The sequence below is a fragment of the Sus scrofa genome, chromosome 5 (genome assembly GCF_054392235.1).
Source record: "Sus scrofa isolate SSC_HxYL_T2T_F1_AM1 chromosome 5, Sscrofa_HxYL_maternal_Yorkshire_Landrace_v2.0, whole genome shotgun sequence".
Classification (NCBI taxonomy): domain Eukaryota; kingdom Metazoa; phylum Chordata; class Mammalia; order Artiodactyla; family Suidae; genus Sus; species Sus scrofa.
The window spans coordinates 101608657-101632003 of record NC_139387.1 but is presented as its reverse complement, the minus strand read 5'-3'; the positions used below and the strand labels follow the sequence as shown (position 1 = coordinate 101632003).

The window sequence follows — 23347 nt, the reverse complement described above, 5'->3', positions numbered from 1 at the left end:
CCTAGAAGTTACTTTCTAGCTTCAAATACACAGTAATGAGGCAATATAACATCTGCCCAAATAATTTAGTCTAACAAATTCTTACTTGAAGCCGATAATGATCATTTTCTTTTTTTAACTGGTCCATTATGTTATCTGTTTGATGTACAACAGCTTTCATCCTATTATATTCATCAGTCATCTTTTCCATTTCCTGTACAGACTCTTCTAGATTTTTTCTCATTTCTTGATTCTGAAGTTCAATTTTCTCATTAGCTTCTGTTAAAGTCTTAGAAAGGTAAAGATGCTATAGTTAAAAACAGTTTAAGAAACTAAAATTTAAATCAAAATGAAATGGAGTCATTATGTATCTATTGGAGAAAACAATTCTTTACAGATATTTAGTGTTAATTGTTTTTGGCCAATTAAATCAAATTAAATATCAACAAAACTGTAACTAGGGCTCTTAGTTCTTAGAAAATGCCCAAGATAAGCATATAAAAAGAACGAATTTGCAAGATTTGCAACTTCAAAGATGCAATTTATTTATCTTCAAATACACAGTTGCAGATTTATATCAGATATATTTAAAGGTGGGGCTAAATACTCGATTTATATTGTAATGAAATTAAAATTCTATAAAAATCATTGCTTTGAACCGAATTCTATCGTGTTACCTGAATTTCATCCAGATACTGGACAAGTTCATAGTTTTTTTTAGACAACTGTGATCGGTAGTCACTGTCTTCTCCTCTTCTTGATAAGAGTGTTTCTTTCTGTGAATCGATTTGTTTTTGATAGTCAATAACATCCTGACGAAGCTGCTCATTCTGAAGGTAGATCAAACACAAGAGTCTCCTTAAAAAACTATCCAGAGAAACAAAATTTCACCCTCTAAATAGTGATCTCAAAACACAGCTGTAAAACCCCAAGGTTTTACCACCCTTAAAGCCTCACCTTTTTCTTTAGACGTTTGTTCTCCAGAAAAGGACAGGAAAAGGTAGTTAGAAATGAGAAAAGCAATATATAATTAAATATAATAATTAGAAATTAAAGAAAACAAAGAGGAGAAATTTTAAGAAAATGAGATATTATTTTGGATAACCAAAGAAAGCAAGAATTTTAACTACAAGCCAAAACAAAAAAACATATTGATTACATTAGAAAGATTATATTCAAAGGAACTACTATCAGAATAAACAATGTACAAATATTATTTGGCTCAGAAGAACCAAATAATAATCAGAACTTAAAAGATTTTCAAGAGAAACAAAAGTTTTAAAAGACTTCTGGGCAAAATAAGAGAAATAAGGCAGAAATTCAGTCATATATTCAGTTGGCAAACTAGCAAAGATCAGCTTAAAAAACAAAGTAAGATTTAATTTACCCACATAAACCTAAGAGACGAATGTAGTACTTAATAACCCGATCTTTCGAATTATTTTCAATTCACCTAAGTCAAAGTCATTTCATAAAATCACACTGTAAAAACATCAATTCCTTAGACAACTGTAGTTCTGGTTACAGAATTAATTTATGAAAACTTTTTTATCAAGTATCTTTGTTCAAGCACAACTATTAAAATTTTTTTACCAACCTCTCTCCTTAATTTGCTGTTTTCATTTTCTGCCTCCTCATTTCGAAGAGCCAACTAAAATAGCAAGAAACAAATAAATAAATAAGATAAAATTCAGCAGTAATTTAATACAATGCCAGGCTTTCATTTTTTTCTCAAATAAAGTAGAAAACCTTTAACTACTTAAAGACTTCATATCGATCCAAGACATGAATAATAATCCCCAAATTCTGAAAACTAAGGATTAGAAACAGTTAAGCAGGCTGCATTTAAAAGATTATAAAACAAATAACAAACACAAAAAAACGCTTACCAAAGGATACAGACAATAAGAACATGACCTTCTTTCCCCAGCCCAAAACCTAATAATGGGTTGTCTTCTATCCAAGATCCTTATCATTTTGCAGTTCTACTGTCAGGGCTAGAATATGCTTTGCTCTTACTGAGCATTAAATTAGAAATACAAAGCAGTACAATATAATGGTTCAAAGGCTGCATGGATGCTTGGATATTGGTTGGGGAGACTTAAAGGACATCATTGGGCCAAAAGAGGAAATCTAATGACGGGCCACCTACTAGACAACAGTATTAAATTGATATTACATTTCCTGAGTATGCTAATTTATAAGTAATTGTGGTGGAAAGTACCTCTCCTTTCAGTGGAAAAACACTGAAATACTTAAGTATAAAGTATGATATCTGAAACTCTCATAGTTCATCAAAAAAGAGAGGAGAGGAGAGGTGAAAGAGAGAAATGGGTGCGTACAAAGGCGATGACAGATAAAGCACATGTGGCACAGTGTTAACTGGTGAACTTGTACGCATATTTTTTGTTTTTCTTACAATCTTTATGAAAATTATATATTATATGGCAATGTGCTATATAAATCTTAGATGTTCACCTATTATTATTACCATCTGGGAGTTAAGAAACAGTCCCAGTCTGTTTTGAATTGGAAAATTTTAACAAGAAGAAAAGTGCCAAGAACTTAAGGCCAAAGGACTTAACATTACTGATGCTCTCTTCCCTTGCTTTCTGAAACACCATGCTCTTGGTATTTGTCCTTTCTTGGGCTGCTCCCTGAAGCACCTCTTCCCATTACCTCAGAGATCTGCCTAACAATCACTTCTGTACCTTGAACATCTACGCTGATGACCCAGAAATTCTTACCATCTACCCAATGTCTCTCAGGAATTTCATATCCACAGGTAATCTTTTTGAATATACATGCATGGACCTCAACCTCAACATGTACAAAACAAATAATAATCACGAACCTTCTAAACTCCCCTGGTGTCCTTTCTAAGTGAAGGGCGCTACCCACCTATCCAGCGTCCCAACCCAGAAAACTAGGTAGACCGCCCATTCCTCCCTCACCACCAACAACCAGTCACGCATCATATTCGATTCCACCTACATCTCTCCAACAGGTCTCTGTCCCCAATCCCTCTCAGTATTACTTTATTGAGTCCATCATCACACTTGTCTGACTTCGCACAAATGTCTCCTTACTCGTCTTGGCCCCCTTCAATCCACTCTCCACAAAGCAGAGAAATTTGATCATGAGATCTCTGTGTTCGAAATTCTTCATTGCTTTTAGAAAAAGGACCAAATTTCTCAGGAACTAGACTTTGCCTATCTCTCCAGATAGATGATCATGACTGTTAAAGCTGGGCGTGTGTGACAGCACCCTGGATGAGAACACAGAAAATACATCCTGCCTTTATCACTAACTAGTTGTGTAACCATGGGCAGTTAGCTCCTCTTTATAATCTCAGTTTCTTCATCTGCAGCATGGAGGAAATGTCACTTCTCTCAAGTAAGTATCAAATGAGGAAAAATGAATTAATGTAGTCATGCATCTGCCACAAAGGAAGGACTCTATGCTAGTTATTTTCAACTGTATTCCAGCCAGAATGAATGACTGTAATTTCCTGAATACATCTCTTACCTGTAGGTCTTAGCAAGTACTCTATCTTCTACCTAGAAGGCCCTTTCCTTAACCATCATGTACATCCCACTCCCTTTGCCAGGCTAACTCTTGTTCAGGTCACAGTTCACGGATCACTTCTGGAACCCCAAAACAAACTGCGATATACCTCCCCAGAGTACCTCAGAGTACTCTTATGACCTTAGGTATGCCGAGTATCATGTTATCTTTTGTTACCTTTATTATTGAAACTGAACATCACTAAGCAGCAGAAGAGCACTGCCCACCGTATCCTTAGCATCCAGCACAGTCTCTGGCATGCTTAGTAAATACTCGGTAAATAAATACTCGGTAAAACTGAACAACTTGGTAAAGAGCAAAGAAGAAAAACTGCCAAAGTGAATCATATCCGTACTCTATTTGAAGGAATCTAGCAGCTACGAATGTAGATTAACCATGTATTCAAACCGTCTGTGTGTGCCTATGAGTAAAGATAGTCCGAAGATATGAATGGACAGGTAGTCCTGATTAACTAACAGTGTGTACTACCAATGATGAGAAGTTAATACATGAGCGAGACAAAAGAACAGGAGATCAGAACACCACACAGACAGACATCTCCCTGGCATTTCTACTACTGTAGAGCATAGGATGAAGCCTCGTGATTAAGAAATCTGTATGTCTGTAAGTGGATTATTACTCAGTAAAACTTAACAGATGTATAGATTTAGGTGGCATCAATCCATACTTTTTCCACTGCAAAAACTGTATAGATAGCTCACTTTTACAGGACTTCCAGACAACATAATAAAATAGACACATCAAGAAATCAGTCTATGATGGAGTCTTTTTAAATAGCAATGTAATCTCCTCATCACTACTGTTTACTTAAAACTTATAACCACTGATTTCCAAGAGAACAATGGACAAAAAAAGATTATCAGGATGTGCTACAACATTGACCTTCTAAAGGACACAAAAGTAGAGAAAGCTTCTGGGCATCAGGGACGGAACAGTTAACATGTGTAGGCACCAAATTTTGTACCAAGTTCACTGACAGTTAATTCACACAGGCATCAAATTTTGGAAGTTCACTTAGGCAATATAGAGAACATACTATTTTCTGACAGGAAATACAAATTTATCTGCAAAAATAGAATTTTTTCCCTCAAACTAAATTGAAGTGAACATTGCATGAATTATTTTATAAGTAATAAGTGTAACATAAGACATAATAGTAAACCATGCTTGTATAAAAGATGACATGTCCTGATTTAAAATATGAATTGATTTACAAAATGGTAACATTAACACTTTGTAAGAACCTGGATACTACATAAGGTGAGTACACCTGAAAATAAGAAATCTGATCATTAATGAATATATCATTAAACAATTAATTTCCAGGTCTACTACTAATATAAATACAAATATCTTTTGCCCCAAAATAAACTATGACAAATAAGACAATGAACTGCTTTGAATGCCTACTAATTTGCCCATACCAATATTCCAGACCAAATCATCAACTTTATGTAAACAATTCTAACATCCTGAGAAAACTGTACCTCCAAATGTAAAGAATTCATCTCTAGTCATAGTCTTGCCAGAAGTACCTGATCCATTCTATTTTAAAGGTGTAACGACAAGATGAACTGTGATATAGTTCTTTGGAGATAAGTATACATCAATTCTCACATAAAACATAAAAACTGGTATCATTACTAATAATTATAAAAAGCATAAACATGTAGTGTTTAAGGTAACTTGAACAGTTATGATTCATTGAAAAAAAATGTGCCTTACTTGTTCATTAACTTTCTTTTCTTTCCCCAAATCTTTTTCCATTTCCTCCAATTCTTTATCTTTTTGTTCCAACTGCTTTTCAAGTTGGCGAATTTCATCACGTAAAAACCTTGTGTCACGTCCACCTGCAGAATGCTGTGCCATCTTAAAGTAATAAACCAAATGTATAAATTAATCCTATTATATTGGGAGATTCAAATGAATCGGTAACAAACAAGTAATTATCCTGACTTTAAATCTTATCATAATCAGTACCAGATATTTAAAATCATGCTGTTTAAGGAAAAACTTTAATTAAGCTTATTTAAGCTTTAGTTCACAAGCTGACAACTCCTTAAGCTGTTCCTGAGCCATTCAGAGCTACGACGAAGTGACTGTTAATCACTTAGGCTCTGTTATAGCCACTGGGCCACAGGCTCCTGGGTAACCTGCAAAGGTATAGAGTGATCTATGTGATAAATTACCTGGGCCTTCCCTGAATACTGCAGCTCTAAAACCAGGCTACAAACCACCAGGGCATCCTCCCTAGTCACTGACCCATGCATGGTGCTCTTAATCTGTCCTTTCTCTCATACCACCGACTATTCAGACCAGTGCTATCTAAAAGAATTCTCTAGGATAAAGGAAATGCTCTCTGCACTGCTCGATACAGTAGCCACTATCTACAGTGTCTACTGAGCACCTGAAATGTGGCTACTGCAACTAAAGAACGGATTTCTTAATTGTCACTGTAATTCATTTAAATGTGAACAGCCACAAGTGGCTAGGGCTGCCACGGTGGACAGTCCAGACTTGGATAACCTTGAAAATCTTGCAGCAGACTAAATACATTTCGCTTCATACTCCTGTTAGTTTGAGTCATGGTCCAAAATATCAAATCCTTTGGTCATTTAATCTGTCTCACATTCATCTCTTCACCATCCAATCCCGTTACTCTTCAACCTTAACGAAATTTTTCTTACTCTTTACCTCCTTCAAAAGCCTTTGCAATATGCTCTCAAAGAAAATCCTCTTCCAAGATAAATTAATATTTAACATCCCCAGGATTTTTACTGAGTCATCCTTTCTGTCTCCTTGCTTTAGCTAAAATTTGGCTCACTTAGTATACTAATTCCTTTGGGAGATGCTCATTCTTTCATATTCGATGTACCTCACGGTTAAGAGCACATGTTGATTTACACCACTGTGTAATCTCTAGGCTGCCATTCCTCCACCAACCTGTAAAAGCCCCCACGGTTTGACCCTCACATGATATCCAGCCATCTGATCACCACCCTCTTATGACAGAGCAAACTACCAACTTCCCAGTCACTTCTTCACAAAATTCTTTTGAGAATTTTTGGCACATAGCTAACAGTTTTTCATATAAAGCACCCCAAGCAATTTCCACATCTATATAACTTTTATTCTGGTCTGTTTGCTTCGTTGGATTTTTTCACTTGCTTCTTGAATTCACCATAGCCTTCCGCTCGCATCCCCACACTAGGACTTGGTCCGAGCAGGAACACTCCCCAGTTATTCAGTGTATCTGTCCTTTACCTCATAAGAACCTTTAATTCCTTGATTCTTCTTCCTCATCCCTCCCCGCCACCCCAATCTTGGCTGCCTATTTTACTAAGATTCCATAATCACCACTTTGACCACTTTCTTACCAGTATCGCCAACTGCCCTGTCCCTCTACTCTATAGCAGTTGCCTTGCTAAACACTAACTCAGAACCGATCTGATTTCATAACTCACTTAACAAATATTTGTTGACAATGACGGGGATTTTCCTAGAAGCTGCATATACAGTAAGGAATACAACATAAACCATCCAAGTTTAAAGAGTTAAAGAAGCAGGATTTGAACTTAACTGTCTGACTCCAGATCCTGAAATCTCGAGTTCATTCTCCACTACGTTTCAGGTTTTATCTGACTTCCTTACAACGTGACCACACATCTCCCACTCTTAGTTTTAGCAGAGGCCCTCTCCGTCCTCTCAAACTCCAGGCACTGAACCTACAAACATAAGAAAGCTCCTGTAGGCATCCATTCTTCCTCCCCTCCTGTTACAAAGGAGAAAGACTAACCCATCTACCTCACACGCTTTCCCCACAGTCTCAGTAATCTCAATGTATTCAGTTCCTTAACAAACACATTCACATCTTCACTCTTGGCCTTCTCAAAAGCTACTTCTTCTCCTATTCCTTTCTATCATTGTTCCTCAAATTCCCAAAAGCCATATTCTACCTGAGTTGTCGTAATTTTTTTATATGTTTCTCTAGAGTGTAATTTCCATTAGGTTACTCAGTGTTTTTATTTTGCTCACAACTGGATGTGCAATCCTTGGTACAACATAAGGTACAGGCATAGGCAGGTGAAATATATACTGAACAAACAATTATAAACACAATATCCTGTGATTTTTCCAGCTAACTGCAAAGCAAAAATTTGAAAATAATAATTGAAAATATTTATAACAATTACATCCTAAAGACTATAAAAGAACATACCTCCAGTTCATTTTCCAGTTTCATTACTTTAGTTTTTAATTGATTTTCTATTAAAAAAAAGAAATGTTTCAATAGGTAAAAGTCATCTCAAAAAAAACTTTTAAATAAATTTCAATAAAACAATAAAATTAATCCTTTTTTTTGGTCTTTCTAGGGCACAGGGATGTTCTCAGGCTCCGGGTCAAGTTGGAGCTGCAGCTGCCGGTCTACAACACAGCCACAGCAACACCAGATTTAAGCTGCATCTGTGATCTACACCACAGCTCATGGCAATGCTGGATCCTTAACCCATTGAGTGAGGTCAGGGATCAAACCCATGTCCTCATGGATACTAGTCAGGTGTGTTACCGCTGAGCAACAAAAGGAACTCCAAAATTAATTCTTTTTAAAGATTCCATCATGTTTGTAATAAGTTAAGAAAACAACGATTTTATACCTGATCCATGAAATAGGAATTATAGAAAAATCTTTCAAAATAACCAGTATACACATTTTATGGAATATATTAAAGTTAATTCTCTATGGCTCAGTAAATAAATGCAATTCACTATTAAAACACCATAATAATTTTTCCCAAGGCACTTACCAAATTTTGCTTGTTCTTCTCCAGCTTTTTCAACTTCTTCCAAAGCTAACTCTACTTCTTGAGCTTTCATCTAAACATTAAAAAAAAAATTATTTCAGAATGACTTTACACTAGAATGCAAGCACTGAAAATAAAGACTTTAAAATTTGCTATCCCAATACTTAGTTTCTGAAATGCCTCACATAAGGAGACATTCAGCAAATAATTGTTGAATAGATGATTTTCTTATCAAAGGCAATAATTTCTAGATTCCTAACATCTTTGATTCCTCTTTATCACTTAAGACATATCTATTATCACAACTTTTCCATTTTGTAAGGTTTCTTTTACTACCTGCCTCTCTTTTCTCTCCCTTTTTTTTTTTGCGGGGGGGGGGGTGGGGGGGGTGGGGACGGTCGTACCCACGGCATATGGAAGATCCCAGGCTAAGGATCAAATCAGAGCTGTAGCTGCCAGCCACAGCCACAGCCAAAGCAACTCAGGATCCGAGCCCCACCCGTGACCTACACTACAGCCCACAGCAACACCAGATCCTTTAACCCACTGAGCAAGGCCAAGGATGGAACCTGTGTCCTCATGGATACTAGTCAGGTTAACCACTGAGCCTCAAAGAGAACTCCTTTTCTCTTCTCATTTTCATTATTCTAACCCATAATTTTATGTTTTACTTCCTTCCAAACAGCTTCACTTCCCTTCACCTTGTCCTTTGAACATAACTAGTTTAACTTCTTAAGGTATGTTTTTGTATCTACCAGTGGTAGCTCAAAATTTTTTAATGGTTATTAATTGCTGACAGCATAAGATATACCTATTCCAAACTACACCAACATTTGTTTCCTCTACAAACTACTGTAAACTTTCTGCATTTATCTCAACGGTAAAGATTATGCCTGTTTTCTATTCCCAGGTTTATATGTATGGTAACCTCCAGCTGTAGAATCTCCTTAATGCTTTACCACTGCCTTACACTTACCTAAAACTACTCATCAGTCTTTGACCTTTATAAGGTCTTCTCACACTTAAATCTCTTCCCCTCCTAACAAATACCAAGAGTAGGCTACCTAACAAATTACATTACATAATTAACACAGGATTTCCCTATGCTTTTTTAAACATACACATTCTGCCTTCCCTATACATTCTTTTAATAACTTGAGAGCAGAAATTAGCTGTTTGGCACCTAAAATTCTTAATCAACATTTGAGGATACCCCATTTTTTAGTGGTTATTTAAATAGCACAAAGTACTTTCACAGAGAGTAACATATATAAGAACAGATTCTTACACTGTAATAGTCAAAGCTATTATTAAAACCTACTGCATACAAACCTTCATTAGTGACTGAGTAATTCTGAAAAGGTGTACCATATTTTCTTGACTTTCACTTTTTAGCTCATTTACCTCCACCTAAATAAAGAGAAAAGCAACTACTTCATATTATATAACCCTTAAGCAAAATAAAAGAACTCTTCCAATTGTACATTTCAGCGATTTCAGGGCCAATGTAGATTAATCGTAGTTATATGTATGTACCTATCCATTATTTACCAATGAAGTACCTTGGATAAGGAAATCAATAAATTATCTGCCAATTCTTCTTGACGAGGCAGCTCATCTGGATCAACTTTCATTATTTCTTTCCAGTTTATATTGGGTGACATCTTGAATTTTGTCACTGTGCCTTACCTTCTGTAATAAAACAAGTATTAGCATTTTCAAGGTAAACAGCATTAATCCTTTTACAATAATTTATAGTTTTTACAGATTACATTATTATAACTCTTTATGGTGTTAGCAAAAAGCTATGGCTCCTTAATTGTTTAACGGATGTCTAAGTAAAGTAGCCTGGATCAAAATTACAGCAGTTGCGACAAATCTTCAGGTATTTTATAGGCTAAATACACCACGACGGCTTCCACGCTTAAATTAATCTAAGTCAGAACTAAGATTTCGAGTCCCCCTCCTCTAAGCCCTCCCTTACCAGCAAGGCGCGGGAACATCTAATGTCGCCAAGAGAGAGGGTGCTTGGAAGTCAGAAATTTACTCCCGATCCGGACAAACAGGACCTAGGAGTGTGTGTGTGTGTGTCTGCTTGTTTTAAAGAGAAAGAGAGGAAATAAATGATTGAAATGAGCGCAGCTGGGTCGAGAAAACCAGGGCTGAAGCGAGAGAAAAGCAGCCAGATTGCGGACCTAAGGCGAAGGAAGGGGCGGGGAAGCACTAGGGCCTTGAGCCTTAAAGATCCTGCGTGGGAAGAGAATCTGCTCGCGCTCACTAGGATCTAGCCACCTACACCTGGCCTGGCGACCAGCTCCCACACCCACCCAAACGAGCCCCGCCGCCACGCCCAACCGCTCTGGCCCCGGGCGGTTCCAATCCCATCGGACGCTGGATCCCGCCAACTCGTGCAGAGCCAGCAACAGCGGCGGCGGCTGCTAGGCGACACCATTCCCCACCCCACCGAGGCCGGAACAAGAGCCCGGATGCCAGCGGCGCCTACATTTCACGACGGTGGGCGATGCTTTACGTTTAGATTCTCCCGCGGGGTCCCGGGACTCTGCGTTAAGAGCGGGGAGAAGGCGTGGGATGCGGACTCCAAGTCCCAGAGTGCAGTTCGGCTGGGCGGCTGGGGCGTCCAGGACCCTGAAGCCTCTGAGAAGTGGAGGTAGGCCGTTCCCGGCGTGCAGCGCGGGAGGCTGCGCCCGCACCCGGGCGGCGGGGGAACCATCCGGAGGCCGGAGGCGGAGCGGCTGAGGCGTGTCTGCGCCGGGGACCTGAACAAGGTAGACCATGACCGTGCCTTCGGTGGCGTCGCTCGCTGGGACGCTCCTCCTGAGGTTTCTCTAAGCCATCCCCTGGTGGGACCGCTCCCAGGTGAGGTCGGGCTGTTGGTCGGCGGCGGGGGAGGCGCCGTCGGGGCGGAGAGAAGCTCCTGCCTTCGGGGGACCGGAGGGCCCGGCCCGGGTCCGAAGAGGTGGGGCGACCCCGCCCTCTCCTTGGGCGTTCGCCGGCGACTCCCCAGGTGGTGCCCTCTATCAGAAGAAAAAGTTTGCCTTCGTGGGCATCAGGATCTGTCTCCGCACAGGGGAGGGAGGGCCGCGATCACGGTTGGAGGGAGAGGGGAGAATGGAGAAGACGGCACCGCATCCTTTGGCCCCGGACCCCTTCCCTGTGGCACCTCACCTTCGCGGATTTCAGGACTTGAGGGTTGAGGAGCTTGTACGGAGAGCGAAGGCTCTAAAGGGGGAGCTTTAGAACTCAGGGTGGAGAGAGGAGGGGCCTCAGGTGCCCCCAGGATGCTGCGGTCACTTGGCTTGGTGACCGAGGATGTCCTTCCGTGTGAACGCCTTCTCAGGTGTTGCCAGCTCTCAGGTGTGTTTAAGTTTTGCTCTTGGGGCCGCTCCCAGCCATTCTGGAGTATAATGCACCATTTCTTAAGAAGCTGTAAACTTGAAATCCAAATGACATTTTCTGCTCTTGAACCAGTGCCTCTCCGTCTTTATCTTTTTTTTTAAGAACTTTATTTTTTCCCCTGTAATTGATACTGAAGTTTACGTTCCAAAGTAATGGATTTCTTTCCAAACGGTTTAGTAGCTATAACTCAAAATGAAAATACATGTAGTGATTTTGTGAGATATGTTTAAACACATTCATCACATTTGTAGGGATGATAAATTTATCTCGTCCTTTACTGAAAGGTGAGACACTTGAACACTGTACTTTAACCTATTAGCCGTGCTGTACGTTGTATCCCCAGAAATTATCTTATAAAGGAAAGTTTGTATCTTTTAACCAGTCTGGTCTTTGTTTCTATCAATTCAGTTTTTTTAGATTCCATAGAAATGAGATCACACAATATTTGTCTTTATCTGAGTTTACTTACCGTTATGCCCTCATGGTCCTTCTTTGCTGCCACGGTGTCACCGGGGGTAAGAGTTCCTTTTTTATGGCTGAATAAAAATACTCCATTGTGTGCATATACTACATTTTCTTTATTCCTTTAGCCATCTATTGAAACTTAGGTTGTTTCCATGAGTCGGCTGCTATAAAGATTGCTAAATGAATAAGTATCTCTTCAAAATAGTGATTTTGTTTTCTTCCTATCTATTCTCTGACGTGGAATTGCCGGGTAGTATCTTAGTTATTTTTGATTTTTTGAGGAACCTGTTTTCTGCGATGGCTGCATCAGTTTACCTTCCCACCAACAGTGCTCACGTGTTCCCTTTTCTCCCCATCCTGACGCTCGTTACCGCTAGTCTTTTTGATGCTAACCATTCTTAACAGGTGTGAAGTAATTGGAAATCTCATTGTAGTTTTGATTTGCGTTTCCTTGATGAATAGGGATGGTAAGCACCTCTTCATGTACCTTTTGGCCTTTCTCTGTCTTCTTTGGGATCAGCTCCTGTGCCCATTTTTTAACCAGATTTTGTTCATTTGCTGTGGAGTTGTGTGAGTTGTTTATATGTGGACTGTTGACCTGTTTTCAGATAGGTTTTTGCAGATATTTCCTCCCATTCCGTAGGTTGCCTTTTCATTTTGTTAATAATTTCCCTTGTTGTGTGGAAGCTTTTCATTTGACATAGGTCCACTTACTTATTTTTGCTTTTGTTGCCTTTGCCTTTGGTTTCAAGTCCAAAAAAAGCATTGCCAAGACCAATGTCAGGAAACTTACCCCCTAGCTTTGCTACTCAGAGTTTATGGTTTTAGGTTTTGTATTCAATTCTGTAATCCATTTTGAGTAGATTTTTGGGAGCATTGTAAGATAGGGGCTCAGTTTCATTCTTTTGCGTGTGGTTCTCCAGCTTTCCCAATAGCATTTATTAAAGAGACTATTCCTTCCCTACTGTATATTCTTGGTTCCTTTATTTCTGGCCTTCTGTTTTGTTCTCTTAGTCTGTGTGTTTGTTTTTATGCCAGTTGCGAACAATTTTGATTAGTATAGCTTTTTCATTATTTCATTTGATCATCATAATAATCCAATAAAATAGCTGCTTATATTGTCCTCATTTTCCAACTAAGTTAAGAAGCTGAGGCTTGGAGAGGCTAGTTACTCTGCTCAAACTTAAATAGTATGACTGAACACAAATCTTTTTGGCTAAAGGACATACTCATAATTGCTGTACTGCCTTTTCAGGCACAGTGGTAACCAGTACTTGTTAAGTGCGTGTTCTTTGGTCTTGCTGTCTATATTAAATATCATCATATTCTAATTATGTAACTTTGTTTACTCAAAAATTTGAATTATATATTCTCCATGTCAGTATTTTTAATGCATGACTTAGCAGGGGAAGGTAGAGATGAAAGCAAATATTTCTGGAGCAATTATTATGTCACTTACTATGCTTAAAACTGTAGTAGTAATCTGTTATTTTTACTTCAGCAGTTTATTTTTCTTCTTGTTTTTTCATTCATTACAACTGTTATTTTCTATTTATTTATTTACTAGTTTCTTTTTGGCTGCATTAATGTTTTCTGCCCTTACTTCCTTTACTTTCTCATGCATATTTGTATTCTCAGGAACTCCATGTTCCTGGCTTTATGATAAGTTTTTTCATTTTTCAGAAATGAAAACAGGTTCGGAGAACCTAAGTAATTTCCTAATAGTTAAGCAAAGGTTGTAACCCAGATCTTAATTATATAGTCCTGACTAAATACAAATTCTTGCTTAAGTTTTATTATTTTACTCATTCTAACAGTATTTTTGAGCTTATGCACTGTGTTTGACCTTGACACTGGGGATTTAGTAGGAAACAAGTTAGCTAAGCTCTAGGTTCTAATGCACTATAGTGTGTTAGTGCTTAACTGTAAACCAAGAAATTTAACTCAAGTTCTAGTTCAGTCACTCACTACATGTAACTTTCAGGAAAATCACTGAAACGCCACCATACCATTATTTTTCCGAGGTTTTCTGAATCAGTCAATTTTCACCAAAAGAAAGTATCCGATAATTCTATAAATGGCATTACTAAGCAGGAACACTTGTCTGGATCTGCCTTCTTTCATCTCTGTGGTTTTATGAGCAGTTTTATCTAACCAAAATCATTTCACAAGAAAGACTTGCCTTTTATAATTGCTACCTCTGTTCTCTGACCCAATCAACCTATATTCTAGATGTTATTTCTATTCCTTTTATGCTGCCTTATCAAGAAAATGAATGGCAGCTTTTCAAGCTTCTAACATAAAACATGGCTGTGAGAAGTGTGGTCTCCACTGTGAACAGTAAATATTTTGTTTTGTCTCGTTCTCATGGAGAGGAATCACTGTGCAGCAAGCAAATACTTGTCTTCTTTCAACATGAGGAGACTGGAAAGATAAGTAGGAGTCAGTGTGAATACAGACTTTGCAAACCATGCAGTCCAAAGTTTTACTTATTGAGGAAGATATAATCATGAAATTATTGAGCCGAGAAGACCTTCCTTTCCAGGCTAATTCACAGATTTCATGTAAAATTTTCCTATAGGTTTTTTTCCGTATTGTACTGTTGAAATATTAGGAAAAGTGAGCACCCAGTGTAGTTTTGTTGAAGGAATTATATTGTTTTGTGTGTCTGAAAGGTGCTCATGAGTGATCTTCAGTTGCATTTGGATTCTTTACACATGTGTAGTGGACATCCCATTTTGGTAAGCAGACATATCAATCATTGCATCCATGCAGACTATGTGCATCTGTGTAAATATGCTTGTATGCCTAGAAAAAGAACTGGAAGTTCCTTGTCTTAGTTTGTGCTGCTGTAACAGAATAGCCTAGATTCGGTGGTTTATAAACAATAGGAATTTATTTATCACAGTTCTGAAGACTGGGAGGTCCAAGATCAAGGCATCAGCAGATTTAATGTCTAGTGAGGACCCATTTCCTGGTTCATAAAGGACATCTTTTCACTGCGTCCTCACATGGCAGAAGGGGCAAAGAATCTCTCTCAGATTTCGGAGTTCCCGTCGTGGCACAGTGGTTAACGAATCCGACTAGGAACCATGAGGTTGCAGTTTCGATCCCTGCCCTGCTCAGGGTTAACGATCCGGCATTGCCGTGAGCTATGGTGTAGGTTGCAGGCGTGGCGCGGATCCTGCGTTGCTGTGGCTCTGGCGTAGGCCAGCGGCTACAGCTCCGATTCAGCCCCTAGCCTGGGAACCTCCATATGCCACGGGAGTGGCCCCCAAAAATAGCAAAAAGACAAAAGAAAAAAAAAAAGATTCTCTCTCAGATTTCTTGGATAAGGGCACTAATCCTACTTATGAGGGCCCCAGCCCCAAATAACATTACATTAGGACATTAGGATTTAGCATAAATTGGGGAGAGGGAGGGAGACAAAAACATCCAATCTGTAGCATTCCCACAACTGCATTTATCAGTGATATTTTACATGCTACGGTGACAGTCCCCAGTGACTCATGCTGCCCTCTATGTCCTTATGTAACCCTCTCCTTTTCTCCTAGCTTCTTCCCATGCAGCTGGCTCTTTTTGACAAACCCTAAGGTGACTCCATAACTAAGCTCATGATATGCATGAGAAATAGCTCTCTCTTCCTCTCATATTTTGCTTCCTTGGAGAATCTCCAAAAATTCTGTTCTCTTGACCCTTTTGATAAAACCCCTCCCACATTGTTTCTGGGTTTACATTGCTTGATTTATAGTAAAAAAAAATTTAAAAAAAATGCAGTAAGCAGAGACTTGAAAACTGCTTGTGCATTGGGACTCACCCTCCTGCTCTCCTGAGAACACCATTTAAAGAAGTTCAGGCTAACCTATGAAGGATATGACCACAAGTATCAGAAGCTAGTTTCTAAGCTGAGACCCCCACTCTCCACTTTAGATAGCCAGCTTTAATCACACAAGATTACTAAGCACATACATGGCCCCAGGCACAACCAGCAGAAAAAATATATATACACACAAATACATCCTTTGATGGAGTTGGAGGATTATGGACTGGTGAATCCAAAATCCATAGAGTAGTCTGGCAGGCTAGAAACTTTCCTAGATGCTGCAGTCTTGAGGTAGAATTTCTTCTCAGGGAAACCAGTTTTGTTCTTATGCTGATTCAGCTAATTGAGGTCCATCCATAACATGGAGTATAATTCTGAAAACAGTCTTGACTGTTGTTGCCTGGGCAGTAGACCTGCTTGCCTGACTGCCATTCTGGGTATTTCCTTTGTCAGTGTCTTAGGCTGGATTCCCTATCTCCTGATTTTCCCATCTTTCTGTTTCTTACTATAATTCCTCATTTTATTGCAGTAGCTCTTCTGTTAGTTTCCTGAGAACAGAAACACCGGAGGTATGTTTTTGATACCTAGAAGGTTTTTAAATATTTTTATTCTACTTTCCTACTTGTGAAATTTGTGTTTATTAATATAGAATTTTAAATTGAAAACTATTATTATCTATTAGAAATTTGAAGCATTATTCCCTTTTTTGTTTTCTGGATTTCCCCCCCCCCCCCTTAGCTTCTAGTGGTGGTGGTGAAAAAAGTGATTTATTTGGAACTCTCACCTTTGATATAGAATCTGCTTTAATTTCTTCCTGGAAGCTTTTAGGATCCTCTCTTTGTCTCCAGTATTATAAAACTTTACGAGATTCTGTGCTCAACTGATAGAAGGTAGTTGGAGGATCCAAAACTATGTAGACAGACTTTCAGCTTATCCTTGATTTTAGTCTGTTACCTTTGTTCTTACTGTGTCCCTGTGTATGACACCTGTGTTTCACCTACTTCAGAGAGGAAGTCTCCAGCCATCTGCTTTGCTCTGGGAGGGAAGGTTACTTGGCTCTGCCAAGTGAAGGAGCGTTCTAGACTTTAACAACTCCATCTGTTCCTAGCCCTATTTATTTCCTGAGATCCTTGGCATCAGTTTTTGAGATCGATGCTGGCAGGAGTGCGGCAAACTTTTCAGCTTTTACCTCTTCAGCTAAGGCTTCATTTTTCTGAGCTCTGCTCAGTCGCATACTAATCCTTTTGCCTTTCCAGCTTCCAGAATGTGCCATGATTCCCGTCTCCAGTTATTTTACCTTGTGAATTTATGGCCTTTTTTTTCTTCTTCTTCAATACTTTGACTATCATTGTAGTGTCTGGTTAAGGAGTTGAGCCAAATCTCTCCAGTCTTTACACAAGCACCATCAACTTTCCTTATGATAAGTGTATATGAGTTCATGCCATTTAGAGATGCGAAATTGCTTCTGGAGTCAAGATAAACACTTGGATAATTTTTTCTGTTAATTGAAAACTACTTCTTCAAAAGATACAGCTAATTTCCTTTCCCAATTGAGCATTTCTTTAAAAAGCCTAATATGTTAAAGTTTTCAAGTCTGATTCTAAAGACACTTTAATACCTTCCTATAGACTCTTGCATATACAGTCTCATACAAATCCTATGTCTGATTTAAAGTCTCTACCCTATTCTTCCTTTATCTGACCAGAACCCCTCCAGATATATCTCAGGTTCTAGATCTTTTGGCTCTCTGAGTGGTATTATTAGTTTCCTACTGCTGCTGTAACAAATTCTCACAAACGTAGTCGTTTAAAAGAACACAAATTTATTATTTTGCAGTTCTGAAAGTCAAAATTCCAAAATGGGTCTCACTAGACAAAGTTGAGATGTCAGTAGGGCTGTGGTCCTTTAAGAAACTCTAGTGAAGAATGTGGTTTTTTGCCGTTTCCAGCTTCTAGAGGCTTAGCATCCCTTGGCTTGTGGCCTCCAGCCAACTGTCATATGACTCTGACCTCTACTTTTTCAACTGTCCTGCCTTCCTCCTTTACCTGTGAGGTCTCTTGCTATTGAATTGGCCCACCCAGATAATCCAGGATGGTTTCCTCATCTCAAAACCTCGATTTAATCGCACCCGTAAGTCTCTTTTGCCATGTAAGATAACATAGTTACAGCTTCAGATGATTTACAAATGGACCATTGGGGGGCCATTATTCTTCCCTCCACAAGTGGTAACACTAAAGGGATACTAACACCACAACTCAAGCTAGAAAAGTAATTATCAGCTCATTTTCTTAGAGTACCTTCCAACCTTATTTTTATGATAGAATTGATTCTTCAAGTGTTCTCCAGTTCATATAATTCTTTCTCCTTTGTAAATATTCCCTCACTGAATACTTTCTAAAGCAGTGACCTAATTATAAATTGTCATGTATGAAGCCCAATCTCTAGATTAAAAGCTTTTGTTGCAATGGGGGAAAAGAAAACCATGGTTTAGACCTGGGTCATAAACTACTCCTATGCTCCAAGGGCCAAGCAGATAACATAAATCCATTAAATAACTCAATCTGGGTGAGAGATAGTGGAACTGTAATTAAACTGGCTAGTATATAGCTAGCATAAAGACATTCAGGGCAAATATTTTTAAAAGGCTTTGGATCAGACTTAACAAGGATTCAGGCTACAAGGTCGGACTCCTGATTTAGGTAATAGTTAATCTTTAGATTCATAAGTTACTAAAATGTAAGCTATTGGAGTTCCCGTCGTGGCACAGTGGTTAACGAATCCGACTAAGAGCCATGAGGTTGTGGGTTCGATCCCTGGCCTTGCTCAGTGCATTAACGATCTGGCGTTGCCGTGAGCTGTGGTGTAGGTTGCAGACGTGGCTCAGATCCCATGTTGCTGTGGCTCTGGCATAGGCTGGCGGCTACAGCTCCGATTCGACCCCTAGCCTGGGAACCTCCATATGCCACAGAAGCAGCCCAAGAAATGGCAAAAAGAAAAAATAAAATAAAATAAGATGTAAGCTGTCTACATTTCAGAAAACCCAGGATCGCTATCTTTTTAAAGTGTGTGTTTTTCTCATAAGAATTCATTTAGGTACTGCTGGACTACATCATACCAGATTTTTCTATATATACCGAATATATACATACATGTATAAAACCTAGAAAACATATATATCTGTTTCCCAGGTAACCTGACCTGTGACAGTTGATGAGGAGTTCACTATCTAGATGGGTTTAAAGATTGATAGATGCGTTGAAAGACTGTAATAGAGGTATGAAAACACACAAAGACCAATTCTGTCTTAGGTTAGGATTATGGAGAGGTGGTGAGCTAATGCTTCTTAGGTGAATGGCATTTGAACTAAGCTTTAAAGAATTAATTTTCTGTGAGAATTAGCATTTTATTTTTATTTTACTCATTCTCCTATTAAAACTACTTATTTCAGGGAGTACCCAGGTGACCTAGCAGTTAAGGACTCGCCGTTGTTGTCATTGCTGTGGCTCTGGTTTGATCCCTAGTCCAGGAATTTTTGTGTGCCATGAGCACAGCCAAAACAAATTTTTTTTAAATAAACAAAATAAAACTGTCCTTGCTTGAAAAAAAAACATGTGGCTTATTTTATCTTCATGATTTTTCCCCCAGATTTTGTCCGCACGTGCTTGTGGAAAAGATGGCCGAAATTAACCTCAAGGAAGTAACCTTAATAGTAGGTTTGGTTGCTGCCTGCTATTGGAACAGCCTCTTTTGTGGTTTTGTTTTTGACGATGTTTCGGCAATTTTGGATAATAAAGACCTGCACCCAACGACACCTTTAAAAACTTTATTTCAGAATGATTTCTGGGGAACCCCTATGTCTGAAGTAAGTATATATTAGCTATATGTATCTCAGATTTTAAAATATTCTGGTACTCATTTTTTTTATCAACATTGTCATAGCAGTTACAGATTTTTTTTTCACTCAAAAATTTTGTATGAGACAACACATTTGAAATAAATTAGATGAGAAGTTGAAAATGTGATTATCTTTCTTTAAGCAGTACTTGATTCTTTCCTTGGTTGTATACCTTGACTTAATCTTTTCAAAAAATAATATATGTGTGTAAAAACCAAATTTATTAAGGGAAGAACAGGTGTAATACAGATCTATTTCTTGCTTACTGAATTTTTCTTTTTTCTTTCTTATGATTCAGGCATAAGAGATGACTACTCATAATGCATTTAACCATTTAAAAATATATGTGACTTCAATATAAATGGATTAGACTTTAAGGGTACAAATGCTAAGTACACATATTGCCAATTTTTCTGCAGAAAAATTGATATATTAAAAATTTTAATTTATGCCATATCTCTTACCTAATACTTATTTTGATTTTATATTGAGAACCCAAAAGTTTAGTTCATTTTTATGAGGGCATTTTTATTTTACAGGTAACTTTATTTTGAAGGTCATTGTTGGAGTTCCCACGGGGGCACAGGTGGAACCAATCTGACTAGTATCCGTGATAGCGCAGGTTTGATCCCTGGCTTCACTCAGTGGGTGGGGGATCCGGTGTTGCCATGAGCTGTGGTGTAGGACTTAGATGCAGCTCGGATCCTGTGCTTCTGTGGCTGTGGCGTAGGCCTCAGATGTGGCTTGGATCCTACATTGCTGTGGCTGTGGCATAGGCCAGTAGCTGTAGCTCTGATTTGACCCCTAGCCTGGGAACTTCCATAGGCCTTCCATAGGCCTTTTAGGTAAGGCCCTAAAAAGCTAAAAAAAAAGGCAGTGTTAAACTGTTTGAAATTAAATCTTTGTCAGTTTGGGATCACATAGATTGGATTCTAATTTTAGCTCGAGTTATGTAAAAGCTGTGTGAAATAGGTGGGAATCCAGCTTTTAGATAATGAGGCATTTTCCTGATCTGTAAAGGAATAATACCTTGAGGCATTTTCCTGATCTATAAAAGACTAATACCTTGAGGGTGAATTAATTAATTTGTCTGTGGTACCTAGTACATAGTTGTTAAAAAACATAACATGTGGCACTTTCTCTTTTTCATCATTTGTTATTCATTGCCCCTTTCTGCATTCTCCAGAGTTAGAAGTGTCTCAAGAGGGGGTCTTTCATTCCTCTAGTCACAAACAAGTATTTTTTCTTATTAAATAAGCAGGTTGTGTATTTTCCTACAGCCTTCCTGTTCTCACCCAATTCTAGCCTTTAAAAAAAAAATGCCTTTTGATAATGAGGGAAAAATAATGGCCCTATTATAACATATATTATTTTTTAGATATTTTATTCCCCTCTACTCCTACCCTTTGTCCTTGTTGACTCTTAGAAAATGTGTGTCTATTCCCCAAGTTTATGCTAGTGTATATTGTTTGGGATTTTTAATGATAGTCTTATTGAGATGTAAGTCACACAGTATACAGTTCACCCATTTAAAGAGTTACAGTTCACTGGGTTTTGGTACATTCACAGAGTGCAACCCATTACCATCATTTTTCTTTTTGTCTTTCTGTCTTTTTTAGGGCCGCACCTGCAACATATGGAGATTCCCAGGCTTAGGGTCTAATCGGAGCTGTAGCTGCTGGCCTGCGCTAGAGCCACAGCAACGCTGGATTTGAGCCAAGTCTGTGACCTATACCACAGCTCACAGCAATGCTGGATCCTTAACCCACTGAGTGAAGCCAGGGATTGAACCCTCAACCTCATGGTTCCTAGTCGGATTTGTTTCCGCTGCACCACAATGGGAACTCCACCACTGTCAATTTTAGAAAATCATCATAAAAAGAAACCCCATGCCCTTAAGCCATCAGTCTTCTACTTTATAACCAGCCCCATCCCTAAGCAACTACTGATTTTATGTTTCTATGGATTTGTCTGTTCTGAACATTTTATATCAATGGAATCACAATACATGGCCTTTTATATCTGGGCTTCTTTCATTTAGTATGATGTTTTTGAGGTTCATCCATGTTGTGGCTTGTCAGTGCCTACTCTGTTATGACTGAATAATATTCCATTGTATGAATTGGGCCACATTTTGTTTCTCAGTTCTTCAGTAGATGGACATTGAGTTATTTCCACCTTTTGGCTACACTAGTATATATTGTGATTTTAATCATGACATTAGATTTTCACCTGAAAGTTAGTTGGACAGATTAAAGGAATCTTGACAGTTATCATGCCATGGTGTCAATGGTATGCTTTGTGATTTTCCTAGCTTTACGGAATGAAAATTTGATTTTGTTCAGAGGGGTTATAAGTGGACACACTGAGAAAAAGCTTACCATGATAAATTCAGATAGAATAGATGAACAAATTAGAATAACAGTTTAGAGAAGACAGTGTCACTTTCTTGTATTTTCTGATGGATATATTTTCTCCTTGTAGGGATATGTGTCACTAAGGAAAAATTATTCGAAGTAGTATTTAGGTGCCATGAGGTTTCTTGATAACCCTGGAATTAGCACATTCAGAGATTTAGTGGTTGATGTCATTGAGTAATAGCCTGAGTAGTGCAGGTGCCCAGAGTTTTGCAAGGACTGCTGAACCAGTGTAGATCTTGAAGACACATTTTGAGCTTAGGATTTCTCCTGAGCTATATTAATAGTGCCATTTTAGAGGTCTTTGGATTCCTCTGAGATTACTATTTAGTTTATCTTTTTAATAAGCCTATTCTTTAAATATGTAATAACTCTTTTTAGTAATGGTTCAGTGGATTACAGCCCTGGCTGCATATTAGAGTCCAGTTGGGGCACTTAAAATATCACCAAGGCTCTACTCAGACCTGTAAATTACAGTTACTCTCAGAGTGAGATGTGAGCATCATTGTTTTTCATCTTGTTTTGTTTGTGTTTGCTTTTTTATTGTTGGGTTTTTTGAGGGGAGTGAGGATAGTTTTTTGAGGGGGTTGTTTTGGTTTTAGATTATTCAGATAATGTGTTGGTAATAGCCGTGGTTGAGAACTACTGAGCTGTGATGAGCCACACTCTTGTGGCATTTAGGTTATGAGGTACTTGTGTTAAGGTAACTTTTGCCGCTATCCTGTCTCACTGTGTTTTTTCCACTCCTGTAGAAGAGATACGCATTACCAAGGAACTGTTAGCTTATTTATTCATTATGTTAATGCTTACGTTTCTATTGCCAATTAATACCATTAATCATTGTTTGTCTTTAATACACTTGAATGTAATAATCTGAATTTGTTCATAATGGAACTGTTTTACTGTATTTTCACAGAATAAACCTAACATCTACTAAGCTGATGATTATTTATTACAATAA

At 38.4% G+C, this 23347-nt stretch overlaps 2 protein-coding genes across 16 annotated transcripts in view; one reads left to right on the top strand and one right to left on the bottom strand.

Moving 5' to 3' along the window:
• The window catches only part of CEP290 (centrosomal protein 290), an 89935-nt gene extending 79090 nt beyond the window's left edge, over positions 1–10845 (bottom strand). For 5 of the 8 annotated variants that reach the window (XR_014804519.1, XR_014804520.1, XM_084957625.1 and 2 more), the window contains exons 1-9: positions 10697–10845; positions 9932–10061; positions 9702–9779; positions 8373–8442; positions 7787–7833; positions 5293–5436; positions 1577–1630; positions 657–809; positions 86–268 (exon numbers count right to left, since the gene is read on the bottom strand). Coding sequence is in view for 6 of the 8 variants with exons in the window: in XM_084957625.1 (XP_084813751.1) it covers positions 86–268; positions 657–809; positions 1577–1630; positions 5293–5436; positions 7787–7833; positions 8373–8442; positions 9702–9779; positions 9932–10033 (831 nt within the window). In the remaining 2 variants the exon portion in view is untranslated. Of the gene's footprint in view, positions 1–85; positions 269–656; positions 810–1576; positions 1631–5292; positions 5437–7786; positions 7834–8372; positions 8443–9701; positions 9780–9931; positions 10062–10353 lie in introns of all 8 variants that reach the window. The other 3 variants (XM_084957624.1, XM_084957626.1, XM_084957628.1) reach the window with 1 other exon arrangement.
• Positions 10846–11064: 219 nt separating this feature from the next.
• The window catches only part of TMTC3 (transmembrane O-mannosyltransferase targeting cadherins 3), an 85128-nt gene continuing 72845 nt past the window's right edge, over positions 11065–23347 (top strand). For 6 of the 8 annotated variants that reach the window (XR_014804521.1, XR_014804523.1, XR_014804522.1 and 3 more), the window contains exons 1-2: positions 11065–11246; positions 19720–19936. Coding sequence is in view for 3 of the 8 variants with exons in the window: in XM_021092778.2 (XP_020948437.1) it covers positions 19748–19936 (189 nt within the window). In the remaining 5 variants the exon portion in view is untranslated. The remainder of the gene's footprint in view (positions 11247–19719; positions 19937–23347) is intronic. The other 2 variants (XR_014804524.1, XM_021092779.2) reach the window with 1 other exon arrangement.